Raw genomic sequence first — 22070 nt, 5'->3', positions numbered from 1 at the left:
TCCAGTTCAAGAATCGGAAAGAGGTCAGGGAGTTTATTCACCCCTCTTCTTAGTTCAAAAGAAAAATGGCACCTGGAGGCCCGTGATAGACCTTACATACCTCAACAAGTCTATACGCAGGCAAAAATTCAAGATGGAGTCTCTGATCACGATCCAGCATTCAGTCCAACCAGGAGATTGGCTAGTGTCCATAGACTTGAAGGACGCCTATTTTCACGTTCCAGTGGTGAAGGAGTTCCAGCAGTTTCTCTGCTTCGCCATCGGACGAGTTCATATGCAGTTCACCTGTCTCCCCTTCGGGCTTTCAACGTCGCCTCTTACATTTTCAAAAACCTTATTGGCAGTGGTGGCCCTTATCCGGATCAGGGGCATCAGGTTACACCACTATCTGGACGACTTGCTTCTCCTGTCCCAAGACAGGTCTCAACTGCTCTAGCACTTGATCTAAGTGGTCTCAGTTCTACAGGGATTCGGATGGATCTTGAACTTCGAGAAGAGTCACCTGGTACCCACACAATCTCTTGTGTTCCTGGGGGCACTTTTCGACACTGTGAAATGTACCATCTCCCTGCCAGAAGAGAAAATCCTGGTGGTTCGGAACAGGGTGGCTCTTGCTGTCGCTTCCTCTCGTCTCACTGCTCGGCAGTGCCTGAGGGTAGTGGGAACCCTGGTGGCCACAGCCCCCCATGGTCAAATGGGCTTTGTGGAAGTTGCGGCCATTCCAGAGGGGCTTTCTCCAGCAGTGGACATCAGAGAACATGTCCCAACACATCCATCTGACTTCATCCATGAAGAGGTGCCATCCCAGGTGGTTGTTACGGGAGAATCTCCTCAACTGCCATTCCATAGCCCCTGTTGCATGGATCACAATGACCTCGGACGCCAGCAGTACCGGATGGGGAGCCCACTGCCTGTCAGAAGTGGCACAAGGCAGATGGCTTTTTCCTGCCCGTGGAGTAGTCTCCAATATTCTGGAGCTTCGGGCTGCCTTCAAAGCACTACAAGCCTTCCGCCATCTGATTCAAGGGGCCTCAGTAATGCTCAGACTGGACAATACAATGGCGGTGGCGTATGTGAAAAGGCAGGAGGGAACTCGCAGCCTGTCATTGCTCTGAGAGACGGAGCCAATTATGTCCTTGGCACAAAAGAACCTGTCCAATCTTTCGGCAGCCTATGTTCCGGGAGCACTAAATGTAGAAGCGGACTTTCTTTCCCGAATCAGACTCGACAAAAACGAGTGGTCTCTCCATCAGGAAGTTTTCATCTCGATTCTATCTCTGGGGTTCTGTCCGGAGGTAGACCTCTTTGCGGCCCCCCACATCAAGAAGCTTCAGAAATATTATGCGAGGTTCCGACTGATCCTCGGGCGTTCGGAGTGGATGCTCCTACGGACAGCTGGAATTTCCACAGAGCCTACGCCTTCCCGCCAGTCCCAATAATTCTCCAGTTCCTACGGAGACTGAGGATGGAGGCGGTAGAAATCCTGGCAGTGATTACATATTGGCCCAACAGGCCTTGGTTCCCTCTGTTGACTCTCCTCAGCTACCGGGATCCAATCTCTCTGCCTCTCAGACCGGATCTATTGTCTCAAGGCCCTACACTGCATCCATGCCCTGCACGCCTACATCTTAAGGCTTGGTTCTTGAGAGGGGGAGGTTGGAGGCCCTGGGATGCCCAGTAGAAGTGATTCCTACACTTATGAATGCCAGAAGAAGTAGCACCAATGGGGTCTATGAGAGAATTTTGGTCTCCGAGATCCAAAACCTGGGGTCGAAGGAGCCTTTCTTAACCTTCTTCCTGGATAGAGTGGTCCTGATTCCTATGCTGGGGTCAAATCCCAAGGTGACCTCCGTCTTTCATGAGAACACAGACATTGTCCTTCCCACCTTCAGGGCTGGTGAAGATTCTTCGGTTCATCCTCTTGATTTCGGAGATACCCTGAAACAATATCTGGCAGCCACTTCCTCCTTTCGCCAGTCGCATTTGCTTTTTGTCCTTCTTCAAGGGAAAAAGCGAGGAATGCATGCTTCTTCCAGAGCGGTTGCTGCATGGATTGTCCAGGCCATCCAGTGGGCCCACAGAGCAAAGGGCTTGGCTCCTCCAGAGGCGGTAACGGCACATTTGACTCGAAGCATCTCCACGTCATGGGCAGTCTCTAGGCATGTCGCTCCTGATGTGATCTGCAGGGCAGCGTCTTGGTCGTCTATCAACACTTTTCTTTCTCATTATTGTGTTGAACCGGCTGCCTTATCTTCTGTTAATTTTGGTGTCAGTGGATGGTACTAATTAAAAGTTTTTGTTCAGCATCTTCCCACCCGGGAGTGTATAGAGAGTTATTTCCCGAACATATGCTGCCATGGAGTCTGTCAGGAAAACTGAAAATTGTTATCAAATACTTACCGTTATTTTCCTTTCCTGATGGACTCCATGGCAGCAGGAGTCCCCTCCCGGTTCCTGAGTAGGCTAGTTACAGAACACGGATGCTGAAAGGGAGCAGAGATTTATGGGAGTGGGGTCCTATAGGGTAGGAGAGGAGGCGGGGCTACCCGAACGTATGCTGCCATGGAGTCCATCAGGAAAGGAAAATTACGGTAAGTATTTGATAACAATTTTCCGTTGTTTTGCTCGTGATATTCACTTTACAATTGTAGAAGAATATGTATAGTATATTTGGTCCTTTAGCCCATGGTCCACAAATAGTAAATGGACATTATACTGATGGTGTATGGTGATACATAAGCACTGTTTCCTTTGCTTTTCCTTTGTGACAGTTTTTCTTTATTTTACACTTGCAAAAATGTTATGCACAATCTTTTTGTATGTACAATAAAAAATGTACCTTAAAAAAGGGGGGTGCTTTTCAGGATAGGAGATTACAATGTTGTAAAGAGTCCGGCCGATCTCCGTTGAGGTAAAGACAAACTACAGCTGCCCTCTAGTGAAATATTTAGGTATATTTCAACTTATCTCTTTTGTAAGACCTAAATTTAATTTGTTAGATGACCCACTTAAACTCACAACTTTTGAATTATTTTGCCAAGGGAAGGGCCTCCTGCGGGGCCAGGTATCTACGGTTTATGCTTTCAATACTGATCCGATCACCCAGCTTCAATATATGAATCAGTGGGAGCCGGACTTCAATATCTCTTTTGAACTGACTGTCAAGACATTGCGTATGCTTTGTTTAAAAAGTATCTATTAATACAACACTAATTAAAAAATGTTCTTACTATGGTATCTAGTCCTGACCAGGGTTGCAAAGGTGCACCTGTCCGTGTCCCCCACTTGTTTTTAATGCTGCGGCAAGATGGGCACTATGTATCTGGTGGCAATGCAATGTAATGTAGTAACTAGATTTTGGATTCAGATGTTTCATTTTGTATATTCGGTGACATGAGTCAATATCCGTAGATGCCTGGAGTTGGCCCTCTTTTGAGAAATCCTCTGATGAGGTCCTCAAATTTATATATTAAATTAATTACATACTGTACATGTTCTTGGCAGCTAGAATAACCATTGCTAAATACTGGAAGCAATTGATGGTTCCTCTTGCTTATGAAAAGAAAAAATGTAACTGGATCATGGTTAATGACAAGCTTACCTGTATCCTTCGTAACTCTACAAAAGGTTTGATGCGACATGGGTTCCATGGATACGATATCTATCGGTACCTTAGTGAGTGCCTGGCTGGCCCTCTCTTTCTCTCGCTTTCTATGGCCTATACTTTTCTTTTCTTACTATTCTATGTTTGATTTTTCTGATTATCTCAAGATACTTTAGGGAATACATGTGGTTTTACATTTCATGGTATTCTGGGGCATGTGAACAGTGGTTTCCCTCTACCTACTTCCTATTGTCTTCTCCTAAGGAAAAGCTGCCTGGCTGGTGTATAGATATAATGGCTTCAATACATTTTGAGTTTTTATTCAGTTAGAAATCAGAAATATGCAAGACTTTCCTGCACAATTGTTACAACTTAGTGCCTCAAAGTATTAAAGACAGCATTTTCAAAAGATGGCAAGAAATGGCAGACCTCATCATTTTTCCCTTAGGAAAAAAAAGAAGAGCATAAATAGGAAGCTACCATTGCTTAGCCTGGTGAGCCTTTGGGCTAAATTAAGAGTACTGCTTGGATCTTGATGAAGGGGACATACCCCCGAAAGCTTGTCCTGAAAAATTGTATGTTAGTGCAAATAAAAAAAGTATCACGGACAGTACTCAATTGTCTCTGTCGCAAGTGCACTAATACGGCTACAATTACCTCAGGCTAAATTAACCACTTTACCACCGGAGGATTTTGCTGTCTTCCGTCCAGGCCACTTTTTGCGATTCGGCGCTGTGCGACTTCAACTGACAATTGCGCGGTCGTGCGACGCCGTACCCAAACGAAATTTACGTCCTTTTTTTCCCACAAACAGAGCTTTCTTTTGGTGGTATTTGATCACCTGTGCGATTTTTACTTTTTGCGCTATAAACAAAAAAAGAGCGTTTATTTTGAAAAAATAACAATATTTTTAACATTTTTTTATATGAAATTCCCCCCAAAAAAGATGTAAAAACCAATTTTTTTAAAAATTTTTGGCCAATTTGTTTTCTGCTACATATGTTTGGTAAAAAAAATCGCAATAAGCGTATTTTGATTGGTTTGCGCAAAAGTTATTGCGTTTACTAACAAAGGGAAAGATTTCTGTCATTTTTGGTGTTTTTTTTTTTAACGCGTAATGGCGGCGATCTGCGATTTTTTTTGCGGGACTGCGACATTGCGGCGGACAGACCGGACCCCTGACTGACATTTTTGACACTTTGGGGGTACCAGTGACATTACTGCAGTAATCAGTGCTATAAATATGCACTGTTACTGTAAAAATGACACTGGCAGGGAAGGGGTTAATTTTATTGGAGAGGGAGGGGTTAATGTATGCCTGGTGCTTACTGACGTGTAGGGGGGGAGGTGACTGTGTGAGACATGGACAGATCGGATGTCCAGCTATGCTGAACACTCCGATCTGTCAGTCCCTGTCACTATGGAGATCCGCCCGCTGTGTTTACACACAGCGGGCGGATCTCCAGACTCGATCCCCCGACGATCGGGTAAGAGCAGCGGCGATCGCCGCTGCTCCTCCCCTGGCCCGACTCCCGCTGTGAATGAAAACAGCGGGAGCGAGCCTCCGGCGGCGCGCAAGCGCCGCCCAGAAGGGGGAGTGTCCAATCACGTTAATACTACGTGGCTGGACGATAACGAACCACTCTGCCGCAGTAGTATTACTGTGAGCGGTCGTAGAGTGGTTAAAGGAATCTAACAGATTCCTTCATTCCCACTATACAGGGTAGATGGAGGAATCTGCAGTGCTGGCACTGGTCAGTTTACTCTACTTGGATAGCAGATGCAGCTGCTGTTCAGCCAACAATGGATCACCAGGCTCCTTAGATTTTTCATTCAAAGAATTTTGGGCCAGAGGGCTCATCAGGAACCAACTGTTTTTTGCTCAGTGTATGGTCAGCTTTACTGGTTTCATAATATGCACATTCTGGAACTGTAATTCATATCTATCCTTTATTACTTGGCTAAGGCCAATGTCAACAGGCTTTTGTGCGTTTTAAAAGGTTTTTTTTACTTCTTTACAAATCTAAGGGAATGCAAGCCGCTTGAAGTAGGTCAAATGCAGATCAGAAGGTGGTCAGCTGCACCTGTCAATGAATTGTGAACGATCTCAGATTTCTTAAACTGATGTTACTGACAAATGCCCATAGCTGAGAACACAGGTCTTACGTATTAAATCCAAAGCCAAAAATGTAACATCTTGCAGCTTACCAATTCTTAGATTGGTAGCTAGCTGCATCTGTTTTTAGGCTTTTTTTTTTTCCCTGCACTTACGCAAGTTCCAGCAAAATGTTTTATATTCTTTTGGAATAAATATTTTACACAAAAAATAAAATTTAAACATTGTAAGCACCCCTGTCAATGGTTAATGATTTCTCCCAACACTCTTAACTAATGCATTTGCAGAAAAGCTTGTTCTGTTGAAAAACAACTGACTTACTGGCAGAATCATCAGCATGATATTTTTCCCTATTGAGATCTGATGTGTTTTCAAAGTGTTCCTTTAATTTTTCTGAACGGTGTGTGTGTATGTAAAGGGTGCTGATGACCTATGTTGATGGTGCCACATCCCTATTATAGAATACACAAAGAGGAGGTTCCCCTAATTGGGACTTTTCAGGCACATAGAAATTTGAAAATAACCACACATGGGTGCAGCATCACCCAATGCAAGCGCAAGCTGTCAACCAGAAAAAAGCAGAGAGAACAGCACATACGCTCAAATATATGTGAATGTAAACACCGCTAGAGATCTACCAACCAAATGTATGACAGCACAACCACAGATTATTAATGACAACAGGGCATGATGAGAAGACATTAGGTTAAATTTCTTCTCATCGTGCCCTGTTGTCATTAATAATCTGTGGTTATGCTGTCATACATTTGGTTGGTAGATCTCTAGCGGTGTTTACATTCACATATATTTGAGCTTATGTGCTGTTCTCCCTGCTTTTTTCTGGTTGACAGCTTGCGCTTGCATTGGGTGATGCTGCACCCATGTGTGGTTATTTGCCGCGGTATATTTTCCCGGGTGTCTCTGATCGGTTTGCAGGTCGTTGGGGTGCCCCCACTTTATGGCCATCCCGGCACGGGGAGACACATCGCTCACACAGCGATGTATCCCTTTGGTTACACTCCAGCCCGCGTTGTCCCCGCCCTAGGACGGCGCGCACCAATCGGTAACCGAGGTGCTCCCGCACTTCCGGTTTGTTCCCCGTGCCGGTGGAACGCAGGCGCCGGTCCCGCCCCCACTACGTCACGCCGCCGCGTGACCTATGCGTGTGGTGGGGGCGGACCCGGCCTCGGCGATCCAGGAAGCCCTTCCTGGATGCCAGCTGCTGCCCATTCCCCCATTACTAGCCACTATTTAAGGATACCTCCCCCAGCACTCAGACAACACACTTGTCTGCTGGTTGCTGGCTGGAGAGGAAGTTTAATTACATACTGAACCATCTTAAGGTAATTACAAGCGATTTTTTACCCAGGACTTCTCAATCTATACTATTGAGTAAATCCTATCCATTCTAAATATGCCATTATGCTTTACTTTCTGCCACTTTTTAAGGGGGAAATTAAAAAGCTTTTTACTATTACCTAATTTCAGATTGGCTCAATCACATTGGAGGAATAGTTGTAAGGCACCATCCCTGGCTTCCTACATATAGGACTTCAGATGGCCATATATCTGTGGGCACACATTTGACCTCGCCCACTGCGGTTTTACATATCTGATTAGATTATAATTAAACCTCTATATACACCGCCAGTCAGATCAAGACTACCCAGATGTTTTTATCTTTCTACAAGCATGTAAAGTCCAGATATGATTAACTCTGTAAGTACTCTTATCCCATACATTGTTTATATCTGAACTGTAAAATTTATGGTTATACAGATTTTATTATTCATGGCACTTATGCTCATATTCTTGTATCAATAGAGTACCACTATGAACTACCCCTGAAGAAGGAGAAAGTATATATCTTCGAAACATGTCGGGTTGCTAGGTTCTAGTGTTTGAGTTTCTTTCTTATCTGTCTTATGCTTGTACATGTTTTTATCTCAACCTGTTTTCAATTTTTGTACTCAATAAAGTGATTATCTATTATATATAAGTTTTCAAATTTCTATGTGCCTGTTTTCTATGTCCCAATTAGGGGAACCTCCTCTTTGTGTAGAGTGTGTGTGTATGTATATATGTATATATATATATATATATATATATATATATATATATATACCTGTGCAAAGGTTTTAGGCAGGTGTGTCAAGATGCTGTGAGGTAAGAATGCTTTCAAAAATGTATATTTTAATTGTTTATTTTTTTTTATCAATTTACAAAATGTAAAGTGAGGGAACAGAATATTTAGCGTGACTACCCTTTGGCTTCAAACCAGCATCAATTCTTACACTTGCACAAAGTCAGGGATTTTGTAGTATAAAGCCCCGTACACACGAGTAGAAATTCGGCCGGGAAATTTCGTCCGACGGCCGATCTGCCAATTTTCAGCTTGTTAGTATGGTGCTTCCGACAACCGACTCCGACTTTTCGGGCGAAAAAATCCTGGTGTGCAGGCTATATCATTTTTGTCGAGAAAGAACGGGCGAAGCGCCTCTAAGTGCAGTATTTTATTAAAGTCTAGGCACATAAAAACAGGGAAACTCACAAGAATGAAAGATGTGATCAGCTCAATGCGTTGTCTGACGGTGAGGTGTCCATAGCTCCACTGCCGAGAGGGAGGAAGAGAAGGAACAATCCTTTCCGGTGGATGGATTCGGAGGACAGGGAGACGCTGGCTACTGTCTTCCGGGACCGGCTCGTTCTCTTGTGGCAGGCTGGAACGCAGGCTTGGACGCAACGTCAACCATGTGACATCAGCAGGGTCAGAGTGTACACGACGCGTTTCAGAGCATGCGCCAAGCTCATACGGAGCATGCGCGCTCTTTTCTCAAGTGTTCAATACTATTGTTCACAGACTGACTTCCTGTGTGGTGGAGCCGGCACTCTGTGCAGATTCACTTCACCTCCCATCTCTACGGTTCATCTAACTTATGGACTTACTACTATTCCTGCCATTGTTATATAGGTAACCCCTGTGTTTTCCTAGTATTTCATTGTATTATTGAGAACCTGACACATTCTCACACTGACCGCATTACACTGGAACAGAGCGCCAGCTAATCTCTCTTTTTTTCATATAATTTTTGTCGACCGTCAAAACACGTCCGATTTTCGTCTCATTAGTACAGATTTCGATGGGGAAAAATCTTATGAGCAAGACTAGGCATGCTCAGAGAACACAAAGAAAGCAATCCAACACATGACATCACTTCTGAAGTAGATATCTGTCGTGCGGGAAAATTTGTGTGCAGTCTAGAGCACATTCCAACCAACAGACACCACTCTGGACAAAAGACTGTCGACCGGTCGGCGGAAATTTGTTGCGTGTGTACGAGGCTTTAAAGTCAGGTGTATGATTAGCCAATTATACCAAGCAGGTGCTAATGATCATCAGTTTTTTATATGTAGGTTGAAACATAGTCATTCATTGAAACAGAAACAGCTGTGTAGGAGGCTTAAAACTGTGTGAGGAACAGCCAAGCTCTGCTAATAAGGTGAGGTTGTGGAAGACAGTTTCATATCACAGGTCATACACCATGGCAAGACTGAGCAATGTAAATAGCATAGCAGATGAAATGTAATAAACCTCCTCAGAGTTTATATTTAGTTACATAATGGTAATTAGAACAGCTTCTCAGTCTCGAATTCCACTTAATTACATACTTTAAAATTTTATATAAAAACTATTGTGAATGATAGAGGGTAAGAATGACATATGTGTGTTATTATTTTTAATATTTTAGATGTCTTAAAAGATGAGCGAATAAATTATATACCAAGATGGTACAAGGATTTCTTCTCAGGAAGAACAGGAGAATCACAATTTTATCATGCGTAATATGGTCCAAAAGAAACAAATAACCAGATCCATTGGGTGAATACACAGGATTTAAATAGTCTTAAGACTATACTACCAGTAATATGGCCATGGAATAAAAAAAATTAATACATTTTTTTTTTTTTTGATTATCCAATGAATTTTTAAGTTATTTGCTTTTCAAGTTAAAAATAAAAAATGTTGATAGCGACTCTTCATTTTCATATTATTGCAAACATGTACAGTATATACAGTAGATCAAACGATGGAAAAGTATGTATCATGTATCAATACATTTTTGACTATTAAAAATATTGTGTAATTTATTTTATTTAAAAATATTGACAAAATGGTTCACATTGTTTCCACAGCTGAACAATCTCAATGTGGACTGAAAGAGTATTTATTAAAAAACGAAGTCCATGTTTAGGCCCCTTTTCACACTTGCGGACTGTTTAGATCTGCCTGTCAGTTTTTCAGGCGGATCTGAACAGATGCCCCATACATCTCTATGGGGCATCGGATGTCAGCGGAGACATGTCCGTTGACATCCGATCCGATCCTGTCCGTCAAATCTGGACAGATGGAATCCCTATTTTCCATCCGTCTGGCAGATCGGATGAGAACGGACAGACGGTCCGTACTCATCCGATTCCCCCGTAGAGAAGAGTGGAGACAGAGCTGCCACCCGCCTGCTCAGCGGGGGATCGGCGGATTGATCCCCCGCTGAGAAAAACTGAGTCCGCCGACGGAGCAGCAAGTGTGAAAGGGGCCCTAACCTAACTTTAAAAAGTTTTTTTGAGCAAATAAGATCAAAAGAAATCATTTTTTATAACTTATTATGGTGCTGAATTAAACTGTTGTAGTAGCATCAGCTACTGATCTGAATGTACAATATACAGTAGATGTACTGTAAAGCGCTGCGTAAATTGACGAGGCTGTATAGGTACCCATAATAGATACATTATGCAGCACTGTGGACAAAGAAAATAGAGTTGGGGTGAGTACTTCTAACATTCATCGAAAGCCTTTTCTTTTTTTTTTTTTAATTAAACCAAGGCAAGGCAATAAATTCTTCCTATGAATTGCAGATACACTGAACAAGATTCAATTTTGTTCCCGCAGCTGATGGAAAGTGATTCGGGCTACTGTCAGAACACTGTTGCATAGTGTGTTGTAGCTGATTCTACAACACTAAGATAAAGCATTGAAAGCACATTAAATAATGTATGGAAACATTTTGTTCAGGACAGCTAGACCGAGGCTTTATAAAGTTTAAATTAATATTATTTTTTTAAGTTCTAAAATACACTGCTCAAAAAAATTAAAGGAACACTTTGAAAACACATCAGATTTCAATGGGGAAAAATATCATGCTGGATATCTATAAGAAAGGATGCCACATTTTTTGATGGAAATGAAAATAATCTACCTACAGAGGGCTGAATTCAAAGATACCCCAAAAATCTAAGTGAAAAAATGATGCAGCAGGCTAGTCCATTTTGCTGAATTTTTATTGCAGCAACTCAGAATGGTACTCAGTAGTTTGTATGGCCCCCACACGCTTGTATCAATGCCTGACAATGTCGAGGCATGTTCCTAATGAGATGACGGATGGTGTCCTGGGGTATTTCCTCCCAGATCTAGACCAGGGCATCATTGAGCTCCTGAGCAGACTGAGGTGCAACCTGACGGCATCAGATGGACCGAAACATAATGTCCCAGAGGTGTTCTATTGGATTTAGGTCAGGCAAGCGTGGGGGCCATTCAATTGTATCAATTCCTTCATCCTCCAGGAACTGGCTGCATAATCTCCCCACATGAGGCGGGCATTGTCGTGCACTAGGAGGAACCCAGCACCCACTGCACCAGCATAGGGTCTGACAATGGTTTCAAGGATTTCATCCCAATACCTAATGGCAGTCAGGGTGCCATGGTGTAGCCTGTAGAGGTCTGTGCTTCCCTCCATGGATATGTCTCCCCAGACCATCACTCACCTACCACCAAACCGGTCATGCTGAATGATGTTACAGGCAGCATAACATTCTCCACGGCTTCTCCAGACCCCTTCACTTCTGTCACATGTGCTCAGGGTGAACCTACTCTAATCTGTGAAAAGCAAAGGGCCCCAGTGGTGGACCTGCCAAATCTGGTGTTCAATGGCAAATGCCAATCAAGCTCCATGGTGTCGGGAAGTGAGCACAGGGCCCACTAGAGAACGTAGAGCTCTCAGGCCACCCTCATGAAGTCTGTTTCTGATTGTTTGTTGAGAGACATTAACACCAGTGCTGGAGGTCATTGTATTGTGCTCTGGCAGTGCTCATCCTGTTCCTCCTTGCACAAAAGAGCAGATACCGGTCCTGCTGATGGGTTAAGGACCGTCTATTGCCCTGTCCAGCTTTCCTAGAGTAACTTCCTGTCTTCTGGAATCTCTTCCATGCTCTTGAGACTGTGCTGGGAGACACAGCAAACCTTCTGGCACTGGCACGTATTGATGCGCCATCCTGGAGGAGTTGGACTGCCTGTGCAACCTCTATAGGGTTCAGTTATCGCCTCATGCTACCAGTAGTGACACTGACCCTAGCCAAATGTAAAACTAGTGAAAAACTGTCAAAAAAGATAAGTAGGGGAAAGTCATAGTGAAAAACTGTCAAAAAAGATAAGTAGGGGAAAGTCAGTGGCCTCTACCTGTAAAACCATTCTTGTTTTAGAGGTCATCTCACTGTTGCCCACCTGTTGCTTTCAGTAAAACCAAAGCAGCTGAAACTGATTAACAACCCCCTCTGCTACTTAACTGACCAGATCAATAGCCCATGAGTTTAACTGACTTGATGCTATACTCTTAAAGTGTTCCTTTAATTTTTTGAGCAGTGTATTAGGTTTCTGTTAAAGAATTTTGGCTGCATTACCCCTTTCATACATGCTGTATATTGCCATACGGACTATCATTAGTCTCTGGTAGAGTTAACAGATGTCACAGCTAGTGTGAAATGTCTCTTGACTGTCACTTTTAGACCTCTACAACATTCATGTTACCATTATCACACAGGGCATATCCCTCTTTAGCCACATCCCATCCCTAAGCCCCGTACACACGTTCAGATAATCGGACGACTTATCGTTCGCATTTTGTTGCATGATACTAACATCGAATTCAACAATGCGTACAAACCGTATGATTTTTGTCATACGATTCAGGAAAAGCTTCCTGGTTGCTTAGCTACGTATCAGATGGTGCAAAACAAAACCAATGGCAGCCAGGCTTTTCCCATGCTATTTTAGTGTTTCTGATCATGCGCAGTCTTTGTCGATCAATTTTTAGCAGACACATAGTGTACTGATAAAACGATTGTTGTTCGAGGGGCTATCGTACGACAGAAGTTTTCCTGTTTGTCCCTTCGGATCTTGTTAGATGAACTGTCGTGATTGGCTGTCGAAAGCTGTGTACTAATGATCAGATTATCGTGCGATCAGGTCGAAAGCGAGTTTTATTGTACAATTATCGGAAACGTGTGTACGGGGCATTAGGCTATTTATAAATAGCCTAAAGTTGAAAGTGATTATATGTGAATCATGGCTACATGATGAGACCAGCAGCATCCACTTCCTGAGACACAGTGAGATGAACTGAGGTTTACAGATTACTGTGTGACATCTGAAACCAAAAGCAACAAGAAATTCGTCAATTCCACTTTTGGTCTCATGAAACCAAGATTGGTCTGAGCTTGGTTCGATCAGATGCTTTGGAGACCAGAGGAGAGATATAGGGTTAAATAGATGTGTTACAGCCAATGCTATCACAAGGGATGTTGTTAACTCCTCGTGATAGCAATAAAGTTGATCCAAAAAAAATTAAAGTACAACAATGTAAAAAAATTTTTTTTTTTTTAAATAAAGCACCAGGCCTACTGTGTAACTCTAAAGTGGTTATTTGTAAAGGCTTTTAAAGAGTCTACTATTGAAATATTTAGGTACTGTAGCTTGGTACCGTTCCACAGGGGCATGCATTTTTTTAGCATGACATGTTAGGTATCCACATCACATTTTACCTAATAATTGGGTATTATATTGTGTTTTTGTGCTTTAAAGTGTATTTAAAAAAAAAACATAGAAAAACCACTATGCAAATATAGTTTGACATAAAAATATACAACACCCACCATTTTATTCTCTAGGGCTTCACGTTTGGGGGTTCTGGTCTAAGTAGTTTTCTAGCTAAATAAAAGAAATGGTGATTTTTTTTTTGCATGTAGAACGGCAGAATTGGCCCAGATTGGAACTAGTTCAAATTATGATGGGGATCCTATCATTCAAATGCTCTTCCTACATTCACAGAACAGAATGCATAGTGTGAGATTAATATTAATAATTTAGAAATAAATTACAGTCCAGAGAAGAACAAAGGATCAGTGCAACTTTTCTTAATAGCCAGAACAGTTCTTAAAGGGTTAGTCCACTTTTACCAAAAAATTGCTAGATAAGGGGCGTCTGTAGTTAAAACAAGCAGGAAAGTTTTGACTAAAGTTGAATAATGCCCTTGCTATAGTTGTAGGTCATTTGTGTACCTCCTGAAGCATAACTGGAATACTCCCAGGACGTTGCTAAGATGGACCTAGTTTGTTACTCTTACCTCCACCATTACAGGGTGAGCTCTCAAACACTAAGCTCAGAGCAACTGCATCAGGGGAACAGAAAGAGCATGCAAGGAGGTTTGAATAACAGAAAGCTCACTCCTGTGATGGTGGGGGTAAGCCGTATTGACTAGGCCTCACTTAGCAACGTCCTAGCAACATACTGGTAGTATGCTAGTCAGGCTTCAGGAGGTATGTAAATGGCCTACACCTAAAGCAAGGGCATTATTCAACTGAAGTTTTTTTTTTTTTTTATCTACAAACACCCCTTACCTGCATATGCAGTCTTTTTGTAAAGGTGAACTAACCCTTTAACTGTTCCAGAGATGGAAGGAAACCAGTACCATAAATGAGAGATACAAAGGAGATACTGTTGGGCAAAATGTGTTAACAAATCAGCCACCTATAGTTTAGGATACATACCATTACACATAACCAGGGAGCTTTTCTGAAAGCAGTTGGCCTGTGAGCAAGATCAGGTTTCTTCTTAAAGCGGAGTTCCAGCCATTTGACTCACCTGTCCAACGGTCCAGCGATGCAGCCGCCCGAAGCCTCGATCCTCTCCCTCGGCATCACTGCTGTGGGCACCCGGCTATTACAGTTTGCGGCTTCACAGCCGGGTACCCACTGCGCATGCGCGAGTCGCGCTGCGCGCTGTGATTGGCCGGCAATCTTCTGGGACCTCTGACGTGTCCCAGAAGATTGCAGGGAGGGAGGGGGAGAGGAGAACTTCCGCTCAGGGCGCCGCGGCGCTCCGAGCGGAAGTGGGAGCGGGTACCTGTCAAAACTAGGTACCCGCTCCCCCCCCAAAAAAATGACATGCCAAATGTGGCATGTCAGGGGGGGTAGGAACACCTAAAGCGGAAGTTCCACTTTTGGGTGGAACTCCGCTTTAAGAAACAGTGCTGCTTGTTGCATCCAAAACTGTGTGTGGTTTTCATGGCGTTGAATATTAGCTGTGCCTTAAAGGTAAGCAGAATGCAACGGTTTGGTAAAAAGTAACCTAAAGGTTCAATGGTGATGCAGAGTTAGGAGGGCATTACTAATACAGGCGGAGTGTCAATATTAATAGTGAGGTGGAGTTCAGGGGTCAGTAGTGACAGATATTTCATAGGTCAATTGTAAGTGAGGTGGAGTTGAGATGCAAGTAGTGAGGCAGAGTTCAGGGATAAGTAGTAAGTGGTGCAGAGATAAGTGGTAAGTAGTAAGTGGCCTTCTATCCTAAAATAAAAAGTCAAAGTCCTCCCCTGCACAGCTTACTATGCTCGCTGGTGGTTTCCCCTATTTTCTTTTCTATAGGTGCAGTAGGTAGGGCTTGAAAGACAGATTGGCTTTATCAGGGGCCAATCACAGTATACCTTACCCTTAAAAAGTGCCCCGCCCCTCCAAGCTGACACAGATCTCCTTCTCAATGAGCTCAGTCACGTTAGGACACAAGTCCAAACCCGCTCAAGCTTTCCCCATCAGGGAGTGGTCAAAGCTGTTAGCTAGTCATAGGTGGTGGGCCTGTTCCCCACCCAACAGCCACATGTATGCAAGCGGGTGCTACAGGGTGTGGAATTGCTTCGCTGCCTATATTTGTCTGAACAAGACAGCGCTTTTTCTTGCTCTCCATATATACTGGATGGATCTTTGTTGCAGCAGTGAGACAATCACAGCTGCAGCAGAGAGGGGGGGGGGGGGATATATAAAAAAAAAAAAAAAAAAACACAGTATTTTCCTTATTGATGTGCAATGTGTGAGGGCACAGTGCCCCCCTCTTCCTCAGGACCCAACTGCAATGCTCACGTTTTAAACGAAGAAGAATACGTCACTACACAAAACTAAATGATTTTGCTGCTTTGTCAAAAAATAATTGTATTACATTTTATATTATGCAAATACACAATCATACAAGTTAGATAGAATAAGCCACATAAGGAAATAAAGACATTTAAAAAAAAAAAAAAAAGTAAAAAAAAAAATTATATTAATTTTTTTTTCACATCATTTACAAATATACATTTACAATATACAATTATATTATTTTATATACAACAGGTAAAATAAGTATTGAACAAGTCACCATTTTTCTAGGTAAATATATTTGTAAAGGTCTTATTGACATGAAATTTCACCACAAGTCAGTAACGTGTGAAATATAATGGAATAACAGTAAAAAAAAAAAAAAAAGTATTGAACAGGTTAACTGAAATGTATTTAATACTTCTTACGAAATCCTTTGTTGGTAATAAAAGCTTCAAGACACCTCCTGTATGGAGAAACTAGTCACATGAATTGCTCAGGTCTGATTTTTTGCCCATTCTGTCACACAGTCTTCAAATCTTCAAGGTTCCATGGGCCTCTATGAACTCTGATCTTTAAGGCCCGTACACACGAGTCGAAATTCGGGCGGGAATTTTCGTCTGATCGATCTGCCGATTTTCGGCTTGTTAGTATGATGCTTCCGACAACCGACTCCGACTTTTCAGCCGAAAAAATCCTGGTGTGCAGGCTATAAAATTTTTGTCGACCATCAAAACACGTCCAATTTTCGTCTCATCAGTACAGATTGCGATGGGGAAAAAATCTTATGAGCAAGACTAGGCATGCTCAGAGATGAAAGAACACATACAAAGCAATCCAACACATGACATCACTTCTGAAGTAGAATTCTGTCGTGCGGGAAAATGTGTGCAGTCTAGAGCACATTCCAACCAACAGACACCACTCTGGACAAAAGACGGATGACCGGTCGGCGGAAATGCATTGCGTGTGTACTAGGCTTTAGTTCTTTCCATGGATTTTCTATTGGATTCAAGTCAGGTGATTGGCTGGGCCATTCTAGCAGCTTTATCTTCTCTCTGAAACCAATTGAGAGTTTCCTTGGCTTTGTGTTTGGAAACATTGTCTTGCTAAGTGTCCATTCTCGTTTTACCTTCATCAGCCTGGTAGACGGCAGCAGATTTTTAGCAATGTCTTGGTACATTTTTCCATTTATCCTTCCTTCAATGCTATGATGTTTGCCAGTACAGTAGGCTGAAAAACAGCCCCACACCATGATGATCCCACCTCCAAACTTCACTGTTGGTATGGTGCTTTTGGGGTGATGTGCAGTGTCATTTGACCTCCAAACAGGGTGTATTATGGCAAATAGTTCAATTTCAGTCTCATCTGACCAGACTATATTCTTCTAGTAATTCACAGGCTTGTATAAATGTTATGCAGCAAAGTTTAAACAAGCTTCAACATTCTTTTTGTTCAGCAATGGAGTCTTGCATGATGAGCGTGCATCCAGGCCAAGGTGGTTAAGTGCATTACTTATTGTTTGTGGGTTGTTACTGACTTGTGGTGAAAATTGCATGTCAATAGCACCTTTAGAAATACATTTACCTAGAGAAAAATTGTGACAGGTTTAATATTTCTAATAAAACATACATTTTTAATGTGCAAATTGGAAAGAAAAAAAAAAAAAACTACTACTTTTGAGGGAAACGAGGTTATTTAAGAGAAGCTCACTTTTTCTGGTCTTGGAAACAGGGCTATGTTTTTAAACATGTTGCCTGTCTTGAATTCCACTGAAAACTTTTAATTCCAGCAGCATAGTCTACTACATCAGAGATTATATCCTTCATAAAATCCTGAGAGGTTGCCTGATATATTTTACTCACAACCCAGTCCTTTTTTGCTTTGCTGAATGCGCAAGGGTTCCGTAACGTTTCCTCCGATTGTGCTTTGGGTTTAGTCATCTCTGTTTGAAGCCTATTGATATTATTGTTGTGATCCATGGCAGCTAGTTGGGTTCTTGCCACCATGGCATCCATATGGAAATGATACCGTTTTGAACGATATTTGAGGACCATGCTATGAAATACTTCAACTTCTCCTGTGTGATAAAATCCAGAAAGGTGCTTAAGGTCCTTTAGAAGTCTTGGATCTTGAACTATACAGTTGAGTTGATGTAGAGCTGCAGAACCAGGTGTTAACCACTCATAGACTCTTTCTTCTTGACCTGTTATAGGTGGATGTGAACATCGATGGTACAAAGTATTGCCCGTCCATTCATGTACATTTGCACAGTGATCACTTATAGAAAGCCATTTCTCTTTAAGGAGTATAGGATTATTCTGACAAGTGCTTAATGCCCACCACAAATGGTTTTTGACCAAAGATGCCCAGCCACACAATTCCCTGCAAGTGCTTTTTTTACTAACCGCATGAAGTTTTGTTTCAATAGATTTGGCAATATGCCATACGTCAAATTCATGCTTTATGCATGGATATCTGTCCCGAATAAGTTTTCTAATGGAAACATGTCTGTCAGTAACAATTGCCTTTACTTTTATGTGATCCCCTATAATTCGATCAAGGGCCTCAACAAAAGCCATTGTTTCTAGTGAAACAGAACGTTCAGGCTGAAGCTGATTTACCTGAAAATCTATTATGCAATCAGTTTCTGCATCAATTAGGGTATAAGTACAATATTTTGCATTAAACCCTAGTGAATCACAATGTTCATCACCAATTAATGCAACAGCTTTGTCTCCTATCTTTTCAATGATCTTACTACGCTGAGAGATCCAGTGATATTGAATGGTTGGAAACAGATATTTTCTTTGATTATTGTAGTGTGTGGTTGCTGAAATGGCCAACATATCCAATACAGTAAAAAAATTCTGCAGCTTGAAAAAATTAGATCCGCTACATAGGATTGCTGATGAAATTAACAAGTTGCCCACAGGCATGTGCCCTATAAAAGGTTGGCTATTCCACAATTTAAATTTGTGCTTGTTACTACACTCTGCATACACTACTAATGCTGACCCAACCATGTATTTTCTCAGCTCTATTATGATCCCAGTGCAATGTGGACCATGCAAACAACGAGAACTCATAAGCAGCTGGTCTAAACATTCTTCAAAGACTAAAAACTTTTTCTGTTTTGCCATGCTTACACGTTCTTTATCTGGTGGCAAATATACAAAAGAAAGGTCTGGATCCGCAGAATCAACATACAATTCTTCATTCTCAATTTCTTCAGATTTTACTTGTATTTCTTCTTGGGAAGGATGATAAGAGGTGTCTTTGTCAATTCTTTTATTTTGAGGTGTAATAGAAATATCCAAATTATATAATTCATCAGTTGCCGATACATTTTCTTGTTTTAGTCTTTGATTTGGAGGTAATCCAACAATGTAGATGTTTGGATCATAATGCACTCTATACTCGTTTTCTTGTATGGCACCTGTATTCCTTGTGTGTCCTGGTAACATATTTTTACTAAAAGAGGATTGTAAAATATCCTCATTCGATGGTGCCAAAGTTTCGATCTTCAAAAAACTGGTTTCCTTTACTGGAAGTAAAGTAAGTGGAGGCAATTCAACAAGAGAACACTGTGTACCAATTGAAAATGTTGGCTCTGTACACTGTATGCTTCTATTTATTTTCTTTATTTTGGAATTTCGAGGGATTGTTAGACCATGTGGACAAATTTTACAGTACTTTCTTGTTGGGGTCTGTGTATGTGATAGAGGAATATCTAAACTGTGTTCAGTATTAAAATAGATGCTTTCACTTGTCGAATCCAAGATGCAGTCTACAAACTGGCTCTCTTCAAGATCACAGTTAGTGATTTGTGATACAGATCCCTGTAAATAATCACTTTTTTCAGAACTTGTTTCCATAACAGTTACATTTCTTCCAGAGCTACTTTCTGCAGTTTTAGTTGTAGATTCTGAAGTGTAACTGTCTGTTCTGAGACGTTTATGATAATTGTGCTCAACATCAGCTCCACTAAATATTAAGCTTGTAGTTACAGAGGATTCACCAATATTTTCCAAATTTAAGGAAGGGTAGGCTGTATTCTTCAGAAACTTTTGTGGACCCCTGTTATTATAATCTGTTTCTTTGAAATGACGAGAACAAATTCTGAATCTGCCTTTTTCTGATGTTGCAATCCGTTCTAAAAGATAATCAAATTCTTGTCCATGAATGTTAAGTTGCTCGAGCCATATTCTTATACGATCCCGATTTCGGGGAAAGACATGTAAAATTTCTTTGTCTGATCTCCATGAAATGGAACATGATTTAACAAAACAACTTGGCATTCTGAAAAAAAAAAAAAAAAGAAAGTTATTTTGGGGAAAAAAAATAAATAAAAAAATTTTATTTGATTTTTGTTAAAAATATACATTTAAAAAAAAAAACGAACAATTGTACTTTTAGATTATGAAGTTTAACAGGATAGTCACTTTTTGAACCACTATTGGAAAGATTGTGTTGTTAGCCAAGCAGGTGACCTTGTTAAAAAAAAGTTTTAAATGTCATAGCATTATACTAACTGGACCTTAGGATCTAAACATATACACCCTCCACCCATACATCCAGGTGGAGCTACAGTGCCATGAAAAAGTATTCTTACCCCTTGAAACTTCCAAAATTTTGTCATGTTACAACCAAAAACAATGTATTAGTATCACCTAATTTGTAAATGTCCACCTGTGTGGAATCTCAGATTTGTTAGAGAACCCTAGGGCTCTTTCACACAGGCGGACCGTTCAGGCGGTCCGTTTTTTTGGCAGATCTGAACGGTCCCCCCATGCATTCCTATGAGGCATCGGATGTCAGCTGAGACATGTCCGCTGACATCCGATCTGTCAAATCTGGACAGATGGAAACCCTATTTTCTATCCGTCCAGCGGATCGGATGAGAACGGACCGACGGTATCTCAGCATTAAAGAATCATGGTATCTCAGATGCTGCCTACTGGTAATATCTCTACGTATATATTTTTGTGTTTACGTATATGAAATACTTTTCACTTTATATGCACATAGATTGGTTTTTTGTTTTTTTTTTTTTTGCTTTTTTTTTTTTAAAGCTCCACCAGAATGTATATGAGTGGAGGAAGTATGTATTGATGTTAAGGTCAGTTTGTATTATGCTATGATTAAGGCCACCTGGCCAAAATGTGTAACCCGTTTTATCCCGTTTTCACCTTGTAAGAAAGATTCATGAACTTGGATGCCCATTTTTGTTTATTTAATGGGGTCACTGGCTCATACGGAAGGTCACTGTCTGCCTTGTGCAGTCATGCAAAGCTCATGTCAATGGGACACACACATCATCTGTAACGGTGATGGAATATAATAGGAGGCCACAGGATGCAAAAAAGTCATTGGGTGACATGAATCAGGCAAGGCAAAATATAACCAGATTATGCTTCAGCGTTAACACTGTTGTGTGATTGGGTTTAGATGAAATTTTACTTCTCAACTTCTTTAACCAAACACTTACGCTCCTTTCACAGCTGATCGTGGGCAGAATAGCCACGATTCCAAATCGATGCAAAACACTGGACGCATTTGCGATGCCATTACTTCTTAATGGTACCCCAATTGTGCCACGATTGTCAAGCTGCAAAATTACAAACATCCCAAACATCGCTCATGTTACTTTTGACGACAAGTGTGGCAAAATGGCAGCGCGATTGAGGTGCCCATAGGAAGTAACGGCATCGCAAACGTGTTACGCGTTTTGCAGCCATTTAAAATCCGGTATTTTTAAACTAACCTTAGAACAGGCCTCGACAAATCCCGGGCGCCAGGTCGCATTTGCGACTAGAATTAGCGACCTGGCGCCTGGGGTGCCCTGCAGGATGTGTCCTGTCCCTTTTGCACCCCCCACCTCCTCTTCGAGTTCACGGACTTCCACGGCGTCCAAAAATTTAGTCCCCGGCTTTTCGGCCTTCTTCTGTGAGATGAGAAGCTATGGGAACTGGCGCCCTCTTGTGGTGGCCGGGAGTAATGCATGTTCTCAATGCCAAAGAGGAGAAGAGAGGGAATTTTTTTAAGGCTTCATCTCTCTGTCCAGTTACCTTTGCTTAAAGGTAAGTGGACAGGGAGTGTGGTTATTAT

The 22070-nt window shown here is 41.8% G+C and overlaps 1 protein-coding gene across 1 annotated transcript in view; it reads right to left on the bottom strand.

Moving 5' to 3' along the window:
* LOC309559745 (uncharacterized protein) overlaps positions 1-22070 on the bottom strand; it is a 666899-nt gene that overhangs the window by 636811 nt on the left and 8018 nt on the right. Inside the window, exon 2 of the mRNA XM_082263184.1 lies at positions 17650-20261. Within this exon, the coding sequence (XP_082119310.1) occupies positions 17696-20260 (2565 nt within the window). The 5' untranslated portion in view covers position 20261 and the 3' untranslated portion in view covers positions 17650-17695. The remainder of the gene's footprint in view (positions 1-17649; positions 20262-22070) is intronic.

Source organism: Pelophylax lessonae (assembly GCF_965119305.1).
Source record: "Pelophylax lessonae genome assembly, chromosome: 1".
NCBI lineage: Eukaryota > Metazoa > Chordata > Amphibia > Anura > Ranidae > Pelophylax > Pelophylax lessonae.
The sequence above is the reverse complement of the archived record's forward strand: the minus strand, read 5'-3'. Positions and strand labels throughout refer to the sequence as shown.